Below are 13,070 nucleotides of genomic sequence, written 5' to 3' on the forward strand. Positions count from 1 at the left end.
CCAAAGATTCAACTGTTAAGTCCTGGCAACTGGAGAGTTGTCAGAACTCAAGGCTATAACTCTGATCCCTACAACCTATGACACAATGTGGGCTCTTCTCAGACCTGAGCGCGTTTGGAACCCTCGTAGCTTTAGTTTTAAGTTCGCGTAAAAATTATCACCACTACATCATCTTACAAATCCAACAACCTGCCATCAAAAAGCGTAATTTATTACCTATTTTGAATAAAATATTTGACTTTAGACTTTGACTTTGTAGTCATACCAAAAAGCCCAACAATGTAGCCTACGCCATTACTTACCTCATAGAACAAGTACTCCTCCGCATCGAAGTGATCGAAGTCGAAGAACTTAGCATCGTGAGCGACCTTGATGCCGTGCAGCACGTCCAAAAGGGATATATCGAACAGCGGGGGCCCGCCCGACGCGTCTCGGAAACTCAGCAGGGACCACGACCCTTCTGTCAGCTGCTTGTACACCGCCGCCGGGGACCCGCCCAGGTATATTATCTACAATACAAAATCATATCAACTAAGATCCATTACATATCTCCAGCTCAACGGGTTAAGGAGTGGACTGGAAACCAAAAGGTCGATGGTTCAAAACCCACCCGTTGCACTATTGTCGTACCTTCTTCTAGCACAAGCTTGACGCTTAGTTGGAGAGTCAAGGGGAATACTAGTCATTTAACATGGCTAATATTCTTTTTTTTTTAAATCTATATAAAGGAAAAGCTGACTGACTATCAACACACAGCTCAAACTACTGGACGGATCGGGCTCAAATTTGGCATGCAGATAGCTATTATGACCTAGGCATCCGCTAAGAAAGGATTTTTGAAAATTCAACCCCTAAGGGGGTGAAATAGGGGTTTGAAATGTGTGTAGTCCAAGGGGACGAAGTCGCGAGCATAAGCTAGTTATCAAATAAACAAATATTACCTGATAGCTTCCAATAAGGTATGCCGCGTTGAGTCTGAGGGTCTCATTGTTACTGGTGTAGAAGACGATCTTCTTCTTTGGATTCCTCTCCAACTCCTCGGTGAGCTTATTGCAAAATTGATACAAATGGCACAGGTGATAAGGTCCAAAGTCGAAGTAGAAGTTTTCGTACACGATGTCATCCTCGATGTGGAAGTATTTGCTGTTGCGCGTCGGTTTCGGCTTGTATCCCGTTTTGAGCGTCGCGAAGTATAATCTGTCTGAAATAATACAAAAGCCTGTTAAAAAGTTTTTTTAGGGTTCCGTACCTCAAAAGGAAAAACGGAACTCTTATAGGATCACTTTGTTGTCTATCTGTCTGTAAACCTACAGGGTACTTCCCGTTGACCTAAAATCATGAAATTTGGTAGGTAGGTAGGTCTTATAGCAGACATTAGGCAGAACATTTTATATGAAGCTATTTTATTTGACGACCTCCCTGGCGCAGTGGTGAGCGCTGTGGTCTTAATAGTGGGAGGTCCCGGGTTCGATTCCTGGCAGGGGTTTGGAATTTTATAATTTCTAAATTTCTGGTCTGGTCTGGTGGGAGGCTTCGGCCGTGGCTAGTTACCACCGTACCGGCAAAGCCGTGCCGCCAAGCGATTTAGCGTTCCGGTACGATGCCGTGTAGAAACCAAAGGGGTATGGGTTTAATAAAAACTGCCACACCCCTTCCAGGTTAGCCCGCTATCATCTTAGACTGCATCATCACTTACCACCAGGTGAGATTGCAGTCAAGGGCTAACTTGTATCTGAATTAAAAAAAAAAAAAAAAATCACACTTGTCGGAAACCGATTTTGTGTCGAAATGTACTGCCAATGGAACATCGAGCGACAAACGACGAGTGGGAATGGAGGGTTAGTTCGCAGTCGGCTTGCCCTTATAGGGTTTAAAGTAAATTGTCGACCGACGACGGCGACGGTTTAAACAGATTACAGAACACATTTCGCGCACGAGTAACTCGCATAAACTCACGTTTATCCAACGATCCGATTCTAGAATCTTGTTACCAGCTCTTTTGTATACAATTGAAAAATTATACTGAAACTGAATACCAGTACTGTTTGCATGTTCCACAGCAATTGGTCTTCATTACAAGGCTATGTCTCGTATAGGTACTTAATTGATTTTTGTACTATTCAAACAAGCCCTCTCTTCTTCGCATTCCTCATACCTATTACCCAGTCATAGCTGACGATCGTAATAATTATAACTAGCGTTTTCCCGCGACGGTATGAAATGTGGATACAGACAGTATTAACGATTCGAGCTACCGAAACTCCAAAAATCGGTCAAATTTTAGACGCTTTGGTATAATATGAGACGTTGTGTCTGAATGTGATACAATCCCAATACGACGATATTAGTGTCAAGTTATAAATACCAATTAGTGCATGAAGACCATTCCGTGAACAGTATTATGTTTTGTCTGGGTATATGATCGCTGTTGAAGGATGGCGTAATTTTCAAGAACAAATCGCAAACAGACTGATTGATTGGTTTACGTATTATATCTATTTTGTTCGCTTGGGCATGTCTTGTCATTTATATCGATGACCAAACATTAAAAGAATAAACTGACTTAGCAACACGCAACCTTAATGCTTTAACCACTGGAACATGGTCTGGTAACTTTAAACTTTGTATGTAGATTTGCTCTAAACCCTAAAAAACAAACTGTAAATAAATAATAAAAGAGACAAATAAAATACAATTACCAAAAAAGAACTCTAACACAAATCGGAGGATTTCCGAATAAAACAAAAAACCCCCAACATAGTTCTGTATACTCCAACAGGGATGATGACTGTTACTGTAAAACGCTCGCTTAGTACGAAAGCTTGTATGAAATACATAGATGTGACGTCATAAACATTTGGCGTAATTTAACGTATCTTTGGTTTGGTTAGTTTGGTTAGCAAACTTTAAACTAATAGTGGACATGGATTTTACAAATTTTGGTAGACCCTCTATTTAATAATTTCTAAGAAAGAATTTATTTTTGACTAGGCATCATCCCAATTAAGAATGTTCAAAAATTCCAACCAAAGCCGGAGCAGTTCAGTTAGTACCAAGTAAGCCTAAGCTTTGTGGTGAAAATGGAATTATTTTGAATTGAAAATAGCTGGAAAACAAGCAGGGTATGTGAGAAAGGGTAACTTATTGATCTATGTCTAGGGGGGCCGTAGAAATCCCACCGACATCGACAGTCACCAGGGAATTTAATAGGCGAACACCGCGTATGACTAATAGCTTTTTATGGGAATGGCCAATATGACGCTTAATATTATGCCTACGTGTGTATTATGTGGTTTAGGCCATTTTATGGATACAAACACCATATAAGAGTGATTATTATGTTCTATAACATCGATACTATCCATATTTCCCCGGCTTCGTTATAGTAGCCCTTTTAAGATTAAGTCAAGTCTGTTGGTGTAAGAACGATTAAAATCGGTCTACGTGTTTAGTCCCTATAGTGCCACCAAGTAACAAAATAAATTGTAGGTATAGACTGACTAGCTCGTGTTTGCGAAAATCCTTTCTTAGCGGACGTCATTAATAGCTATTTGCATGCAACCAATCACAAACATTTTTTCAAAAACATTCGAAAGCATCGTTTCGTTTGTGATTGGTTGGTGACTCTAAATGTTTAACACCCACTGAGATTTTTGGCTCTGTCATTTGTATGGGATTACGTAACAGAGAGAGCACTATATCATCATATTAGCTGTAAGTTTTCCTGTTAAATAAAAATAAAAATAAAATAAATAAAATATACTAAGTTCTTTCCGTGGATAGAGTAGGTATAGTGCTGAATGTTTCGATCTGAAAATCTATCAACGTTGTCGAGCTGTATATACTAGTACTCAGTGGCGTGCACAGGATTTGAAGCCAGGGTAGGCATTAGTTAGGTAGGAAACCTGTTTACTGGCAGGTCATAATGAAAAATATACAACTGGGGTAAGCAGTCCATTTATGCCTTTATGACCTGCACGCCACTGCTAGTACTAAGCTTACGTACAACAGTTTCATGCGATCACATGTCTATTCTATACCCGTATAGTAGCGACAAACGAGTAGTAGTAGTCACGTTAAAAATTAGACAATTTTTAGGGTTCCGTACCTCAAAAGGAAAAACGGAACCCTTATAGGATCACATTGTTGGTTGTCTGTCTGTCTGTCCGTCTGTCTGTGAAACCTACAGGGTACTTCCCGTTGACCAAGAATCATGAAATTTGGAAGGTAGGTAGATCTTATAGCTGACATTTGGGGAAAAATCTGAAAACCGTGAATTTAGGGTTAGATCACACAAAAAAAATTAAATTGTGGTCATGAACTAAGAATTAGTATTTTCAATTTTCTAAGTAAGATAACTATATCAAATGGGGTATCATATGAAAGTTCTTCACCTGTACATTCTAAAACAGTTTTTTATTAATTTTTATGTATAACAGTTTTTGAATTATCCTGCAAAATGTCGAAAAATACGACTGTAGTACGGAACCCTCATTGCGCGAGCCTGACTCGCACTTGGCCGGTTTTTTAATTTTATTTACAGCCCTGACTCAGGAGTAAGGTAAGGACAATGTAATTCCTTCATTTATTTTCGTCATTATGACTGAATAAGAAGTGAGGATTAATACAAATCCTTTTACAAGATTTTTATCGTAGAAATTATTTTCGTCATTCTTAAGATAGGAACTTTTATCCATTAATCCTTCTTGATTGGGTATTTGTATAGTTAAGTTGGAAATATTTTCATAATACGATTATTAGATACATATCTAAGTTATCGTTTGAATGGTAATTTCTTTCCGTAAAATATTTTCGAGCTATGCTATCAAAACCTAATCTATTTCAATTTTAATTCCAAGCATTCCTATACGAACTGACATTCAATTTATTTAGTACCATTATTTTTTGAATTTGTCGATTTGTCTGTCTGCCTGCCTGTCTGTCTGTTTGTCTGTCTGTCAATCTGTCTGTCTGTCTGTCTGTCTGTCAAGAAACCAACAGGGTACTTCCCGTTGGTCAACGGGAAGAACCCTGTAGAATCATCAAATCATCAGAATCATGAAATTTGGCAGGTAGGTAGGTCCAAAAATCCCTTCAACCTTGAAGATGGCGCCTTATGCGCTAAAGAAAAACTTTGTAAAGTAGGCCAATAAAACGGCGCGCCATATTACATATTTTCTTCTACTAATAGGCAATAGGTAATTAAAAAGCTGCAAAGAAAACACTGGCTCGCCTCAACCCCTTGACGGCTGATCACGTTTAATGGCTGGCCATAATTACATTGCACAATTCTGTTGTGCTTTTACCTGCATCGGATTTTTATTTGTATGCCCCAAGTTATGAGCTTTATATCATCACTAGCTAATGCCCGCGACTTCGTCCGCGTAGATTTACGTTTTAAAAAATCCCGTGGGAACTCTTTGATTTACCGGGATAACAAGTCTATGTCACTCCCCAGGTCTCTACATATATCCCATGCAAAAAAATCATTCACCAAGGACAAACCAACAAACAAACACACTTTCCCATTTATAATATGGGTAGTGATGATCAACCCATCGCCGGCTCACTACAGAGCACGGATCTCCTCTCAAAATGAGAAGGGTTTATAATACACAACTTCAAAAAGAGGGGTATTCAATTCGAGAAGAATTTTTCGTCAAATCTTCTATGACTTGCCATGATCACTGGTCAGGTCATGCTAAACACGTTGGTTTAGCCTAGCATGACCAGCCGGACAAGTCGTGCGTAACAGATTTGATTGCAGTTAAGGCGAGTCACCGAGGCTAAGCGGAAAAAACTGGTTTGCTAGATCAAATGTTTTAGGTATTTACTATTAAATAATGGCCTTGCTAAAAATATACAATATACCTAAAGACATTGTCTAAAGAATGTGCTACTTTGATACACAATAGGAAGTACTTAACTCGATCAAATAAAATCTTGAAATAAGCCGAAATAAAAGTCTAAAACGAATAATTTAATACTAAAATTTCTGACTTGGCAAATAATTTTTATATGGAAATATTTGTCTTTAAGTACTACAGAGAACCTGCTAAATTTTGGTTTTCAACAGGACTTCTATAATTTATTAAATTCAAATTTAACGTTTGAAACACAGAATTTGAACGTTGCCAAGCGGTTTACTTCAAAGCCGCGCTGCCCGCCTCGGTGACTCGCCTTAACTAAAAAAAATATTTATTAAAGTTAGTAATTCTCTCAAATAGTTAAAGATTTAGATTTAATCATAGTGTAACGATGGGCCTGGCATATTTATGTAGTATCCTTAAAAATATCAAATGATAAATTACTTAATAGGTATTATTTTTATGATCATAGTCGATAACAAGACAAGCTTTGATAAAATTGAAAACATACCTACTAGATTTTACCTTTATTTCTTTAACTACATTTTCATCAGCTTTAAAGCTCATCATCATCATCATCATCATCAACCGATAGACGTCCACTGCTGGACATAGGTCTCTTGAGTTCAAACTTTCCGCTTTAAAGTTCAATAACAATAAACTGTTTACATTAGGTACATGCATTACCTTTAAAATTTACATAAGCACAGCGGCACTAAGTAAGTAATATAATGTTTTATTCATCACTCTCGAGCGCAGTTTATTCAACCACGCTTCATAAATAGTTTGTTAAACCATGTCTAATTAGCAATTTTGTCAAATCATGGCCCTTATCAAGAGTAAAATTAGTTTTTAAGGGTTCTGTACCTCAAAAGGAAAAACGGAACCCTTATAGGATCGCTTTGTTGTCTGTCTGTCTGTCAAGAAACCTGCAGGGTACTTCCCGTTGACCTAGAATCATGAAATTTGGCAGGTAGGTGGGTCTTATAGCTGGCTTTAGGGGAAAAATCTGAAAACTGTGAATTTAGGGTTAGCTCACATAAAAAAAATTAAATTGTGGTCATGAACTAATAATTAGTATTGTCAATATTCGAAGTAAGATAACTATATCAAGTGGGGTATCATAATATGAAAGGTTTATTTTAATTTTTATTATTTTTATGCATCATAGTTTTTGAATTATCGTGCAAAATTTCGAAAAAATACGACTAGTACGGAACCCTCAGTGTGCGACCCTGACTCGCACTTGGCCGGTTTTTTTTACATCCAATGGTAAACCGTTACAGCACCAACTTATTTTACTAACTTTGCAAGTGCTTTGCAACCGCAGATTATGATATCTTTTGCGTACTCTACTACTAAGATGTTACATCTGGCCTATACCTACTTCTCCTCAGGAAATGTATAGCTTTCGAGATGTAGGCATATACATAGACGTATGGTGGGCATTCATCATCATCAACTCATCGCCGGCCCACTACTAAGAACGGGTCTCCTCACAGAGTGAGAAGGGTTTCGACCATAGTCCACCACGCTGGTCAAGTACATTTGGTAGAGTTCACACACCTTTGTGAACATTATGGAGATTTTTCAGGCATGCAGGTTTCCTCACGATTTTGCCCCATATTAAAGCAAGTGATATTTAATTCTAAATAATAATAATTTAAACGCTAAAATGATATTTAATTGCTTAAAAGTTAGAATGCAAGTTCTGAAAAGTTTCAGGTGCCTGCCCAGGGAGTGAACCCTTAATCAGAAATGAGGAGATCCGTAGGAGAACTAAAGTAACCGATATAACTCAACTGGTTGCGAAGCTGGAAACCGATAGAAGTTGGGATCTCAAGGCGCTGGAATGGCGACCTCGCACTGGAAGGCGCACCGTTGGAAGACTGCCAACCAGGTGAACGGACAAGATCAAACGATACGCAGGGAGCCATTAGATTCAGGCGGCGTAAGACCGTGGCTTGTAGAAGTTCCTACAAGAGTCCTATGTCCAGCAGTAGACGTCTATCGCTTGATGATGATGATGATGAAATAAAAAAAGAACGAAAGACACTGATATGGATATGCATAACAATCGTCAAAATTCTTTTTTATAGCAGGTTTATGTTAATGAATTTTTTTCAGTCGCTCGTCCTTGGACCACACGTCTTTGCATAGATTACGTAACCAAGGTCACGACACTTACACCGTAGCGTAGGCCGTATATTGCTGCATGTGTTATGCTACTCGTAGAATAGGAAATTACAGCTATTTCAGTACACTGGCTAAGGCCAAAGTTTAACGCGATAGCCCTTGGACGGACGGAAGTCTAGCCTTCTTGACATTTAATCGCGTAGGTAGTTTCAACATGGTATTAAATTTTTTTTTTTTTTTTATAAAGAATATTAGCCATGTGAAATGACTAATATTCCCCTTTCTTCTCCAATTAAGCGGCAGGCTTGTGCTAGGAGTAGGTACGACAATAGTGCAACGGGCGGGGTTTGAACCGTCGACCTTTCGGTTTTCAGTCCACTCCTATACCGGTTGAGCTATTGAGGCTCTAAATTAGATAATGCTTCCACATGGTAGCTATTATAAATAAATAAGAGAATTCAGTCAACTGGCCTTTAGAGATGTAAAGAAGATAAAGTTTTAGCATTTAAACTATCGTGACATATGGATCTGAGACATGGTCGCTAACTATGGGCTTCATAAGAAAGAGTCACTCAGCGGGCGATAGAGAGAGCTATGCTTGGAGTTTCTCTATACGTGATCAAATCAGAAATGAGGAGATCCGTAGGAGAACTAGAGTAACCGACATAGCTCAACGGGTTGCGAAGCTGAAGTGGCCATTGGCAGGGCACATAGTTCGTAAAACCGATAGCCGTAGAAACGTGCGTCGAGTGTGTTTTGGGATTTGTCTGGTGCTGCGTGGTGGTGGTGCGGGTGCGTATTGCTTGCCTGGTAGCTGCTTTTTCCTGCATGGTTAGCAGTGGGAGGGCGGCCGGTGTAATTCGCATGCTGCATGTTGCATCATACAGATTCGACGGATACGGTTTCAGCGGATTATAGCAAAATTAAGCTTTTGGTTCATTGTAAACCGATAGACGTTGGGGTCCCAAGGTTCGGAATGGCGACCTCGCATCGTAAGACGCGGCGTTGGAAGACCTCCCACTAATGGACGGACGACGTCAGACGAGTCGCAGGGAGCCGCTGGATTCAGGCGGCGCAAGACCGTGGCTACAAGTCGCTACAAGAGACCTAAGTCCAGCGTGGACGTCTATCGGTTGATGATAATGATGTCGACATTGACGTTGTCGATGATGATGATGATGATGATGATGTCGACAATCGATGTTGACGACAAAACGTCATATAGGTATGAGTGACAGAGACAACGCTCTACATAGCCGAAATGTCATTCTAAAGGCCGATGTACATTATTTTCTGCCGTGTACTGTATAAAAGGTATGGATTCGGATTTGGGGCAGGCGTGTAGAAAAAGCATATTTTCAATGGCTGCGCTAAATAATTTAGTAAGGCCACCCAATTATAACATATTCAACTTAAGGCTATTCATCGGCCTCGTGGTAACCCCTATACATATAAATGGATATCCAAAGAATGGCATTTTGTAGGTAGCGTTTTGGCGTAGGATTGTAAGTTTTTAGTAAATTTATGTTATTTGAGACGTGATAGGTAAGTAGCTAGAATGCGTGGGACTAGGTTTAGACATGTTTTCCGTAAAGCTTGTGCTTAATATCCTAAGAAGCGGCCCAACCTAGTGTGTAAAACCGTACAAGAGACTTACCTAAATTCCTACATCCAACGAAAAACGTCCGCTAAAACATTGACGACAACGTCGAATATAATACTGAACCCTCAGATGAAGAATGGAATTTGGAGGCGCCATCATCATCATCATCAAAGGTAGGACACACCCGTGTCCTACCTTTGATGATGTGGCGATGGGTTGATGAAGGCATACTGCCTCTCTTGAAAAGTTTTCTGAGAAATAATGTTCCTAATCAATCGGTCGATCTGCATTGAATCAGAATCAGATAAGTAGATAACCCGAATCAACCCATTTTGGTAATTTAAGCTTGCTAATTCGGATTTACGGCTAAACAACAGAAAAGGAGTTACATAAAACCTACACAATAGATTTTATCTAATAGGTACCTTATCTATTCTATTGGCCTATAAATCCGCCTACACACTAGTGACACTATGATTCAGATTAGCGGAGCTTGTATCTTTTGAAAACCATCTTGATTCGAGTTAGACTCACAGTCGGCGTTGATTTTAAACAAGGCCCAAGGTACGGGACTCTGCCAATTCTTGTGATGTAGATATTGGTAAAGTTGATGATGTTCCATACTTGCTATTATGTATGAAATTTGAAACATAGGTTCTCTTTAGGACGTAAGTTTTAGATTTAGGTTACTAGCTTTAAATGATAAGAACATACCTATTTAAGTTTTATGGAAATCCCTCTTAAAGGTGGTAAAATAGAGGATGAAAGTTTGTATGGATAGATTTTAAAGAAAAGAAAATAAGAAATGATGATATATAAAGAAATGATCTTTCAAAAATCCACTCCTATGGGGATGAAATGAGGGTTGGAGGCATATAATCATATGAAAATTGTAGGTACCTACTTAAAAAAGGTGTATGAAGTTTGGTCATAGAGCTATTCCGGGTTCCGTACCGTAAGGCGAGACTGGGTGAGTAGGTAAATGAGGACTTTTGAAGCGGGAAAATTTCTAATCTCATGAGAAACAAGAAAAATTTTGCAGACGAAGTCGCGATCAACTGCTAGTAGGTATTATTTAATAAAGAAGAATCACCATTATTTTGTTTTGAAAACTTATGGGGTTTGAAAGAGAAATTTTCGATTGAACAATTATTTAAAACTTTCTCATGGACTTGGGGTGAAATATTTTGTATCAGAGGGAGGGTATCAGTAGTTAAGGGGCGGTTAGTCGTGTCTCCCAAAATAATATATTAAAGAGGTGGGGCTTTCGCAGAAACCAGTTTTCTCATAGTTAGTTGAATTTTCCTATTTTAGAAACTTTTTTCATTTTAGTTTTAGCTTAATCGAAGATAATATATCAAATTAAAATGTTTTAGTTTTATAGCGAAACAGCCAAAACTGATGTCAATGGTTCTTCTCGGTAGGAAAGGCATTCCGGACCAGTGGTAGATGCATCCGACTATTCGAAAGTACTTGTAAAAGTTTATTCGAATAAAAAAGTTTCTTTTTTTTCAATTTTACCTTAAATTTGGATATTTAGTAAGATCGACGAAGCCAAGCACATAGAAGAGTTATTTGCACTCCTTCTGACATAAGGTAAATAGATTTTAATGTAGTATTTTTTTATTCTATTCAAATAACCTACTAAAAAATGTTAAACAAAACTTTCTCTTGAAGAAGAAAATGCTTATTACTTCAAAATACTTGAGTAACTATTAGAGTAAATATTAAAACAATTAAAACTGTCTGATTTATGCCATGTTACCACTAGGTAGCTAGAATGTTTAGTGGGTACATTTTATGGTAACGAAAAAAGACTTATTAATTTACTAGATGATGCCCGCGACTTCGTTCGCGTGGATTTAGGTTTTTTAAAATCCCGAAGGAACTCTTTAATTTTCCGGGATAAAAAGTAGCCTATGTCCTTCCCCGAGATATAAGCTAACTCTTTACCAAATTTCATCAAAATCGGTTGAACGCTTGGGCCGTGAAAAGCTAGCAGACAGACAGACACACTTTCGCATTTATAATATTACATTGGATTTTTGATGAAACTGAAAACTTGCCATCCCCTTAACTAAATGGCAAAAGTTTCAACTGAGTAGTACCTCAGGGAGTAAGGCACGCCTGTATAGGTGCGACATAGCTTCTCCTAAAGTACTTTTTGAACACGCATATTACCTATTTCACTTTAAATACTGACGTAACCAAAAATATTATCGAATAGAAACAAATTATTTGTCCGCAAACATATTAAAACAATAATCCCTTTCTCTCTTAAGGCTGTTGTCTCTCTCATGGACACAATCCATAATAAGGAAATTAGTAGAAAAACCAAAGTTATACCAACATCAACATAAAAAAAATAGCAGGTAGTGGGGTTGCCGACAGAAGTAAAAACTACTTTAGGCGTGTTGGGCGATTTTGGGATGGGTAAAAAAAAATTGTGCGCGTTACCTTTATTAGACTTTATCCTTTGACGTAAGATTTTTACACCTTTATTACCTGTTATCTCCCAAAGCCACTATGATCTAAACAAACATCCAAACAAACGTCCCTCCCAGTGTTGGGGACAATACGCAGATAAACTTTCAGCTTTTATTAAATAAGGAAGGTCTGGTACGCGCTGGCTCTTAGGCCACAAAGCCTATATCACAAAATTAGATTTACAATACTCGTATAATAAAACAGTTTCGCCAAGTCCGATAAATTACTTCTTTGCGAGGCAGACTTTCTACTCACAAAAATCTCATTAAGCCATCTCTATTTCCGGAGCAATATTTTTTGCAGCGCCAAAACGCAAGAAATTGATTGTGGCCTGCTTGTAGACTTTCTTTTCATTATCCTCTACGAATATAATCAGTACCCTTATTATAAAATATGCTAAAGTGTTTGTTTGTTGGTTTGTCCTTCAATCACGTCGCAACGGTGCAACGGATTGACATGATTTTTTGCATGGGTATAGATAAAGGCCTGGAGAGTGACATAGGCTACTTTTTATCCCGGAAAATCAAAGAGTTCTCACGGGATTTTTAAAAAACCTGATTCCACGCGGACGGAGTCGCGGGCGTCAGCTAGTAACTCTATATTATTTAATAGCTGATGCCCGCGACTTCATCCGCATGGATTTAGGTTTTTAAAATCCCGTGGGAACTCTTTGATTTTCCGGGATAAAAAGTAGTATATTATGTGTCTCTCCAGGTCTTTAACTAAGGACAAACCAATTTACCAACAAACAAACACACTTTGCATTTATAATATGGGTAGACGAAAGTGTTCTTTGAATACTGACTGACTGACTGATCTTTTAAAGACACCACTCGATTCCTTAATATAAGTCTGCACAAATCAATAACTTTCAGAGTTATCGATTTGTGCAGACGAACGAATATCTAAACCTAAAACGTCAACTAAAGTAGTACAAGGCATGTGGGTCTTCTCCTATTGGCTAAAAGACCCATCGG

At 38.4% G+C, this 13,070-nt stretch overlaps 1 protein-coding gene across 1 annotated transcript in view; it reads right to left on the minus strand.

Annotated features, from left to right (window-relative positions):
* LOC117993274 (dual specificity protein phosphatase CDC14C-like) overlaps positions 1 to 13,070 on the minus strand; it is a 28,986-nt gene that overhangs the window by 3,804 nt on the left and 12,112 nt on the right. The window contains exons 3-4 of the mRNA XM_034981030.2: positions 942 to 1,201; positions 303 to 509 (exon numbers count right to left, since the gene is read on the minus strand). Of these exons, the coding sequence (XP_034836921.1) occupies positions 303 to 509; positions 942 to 1,201 (467 nt within the window). The remainder of the gene's footprint in view (positions 1 to 302; positions 510 to 941; positions 1,202 to 13,070) is intronic.

This window comes from Maniola hyperantus, chromosome 23, assembly GCF_902806685.2.
Source record: "Maniola hyperantus chromosome 23, iAphHyp1.2, whole genome shotgun sequence".
Taxonomy (NCBI): Eukaryota; Metazoa; Arthropoda; class Insecta; order Lepidoptera; family Nymphalidae; genus Maniola; species Maniola hyperantus.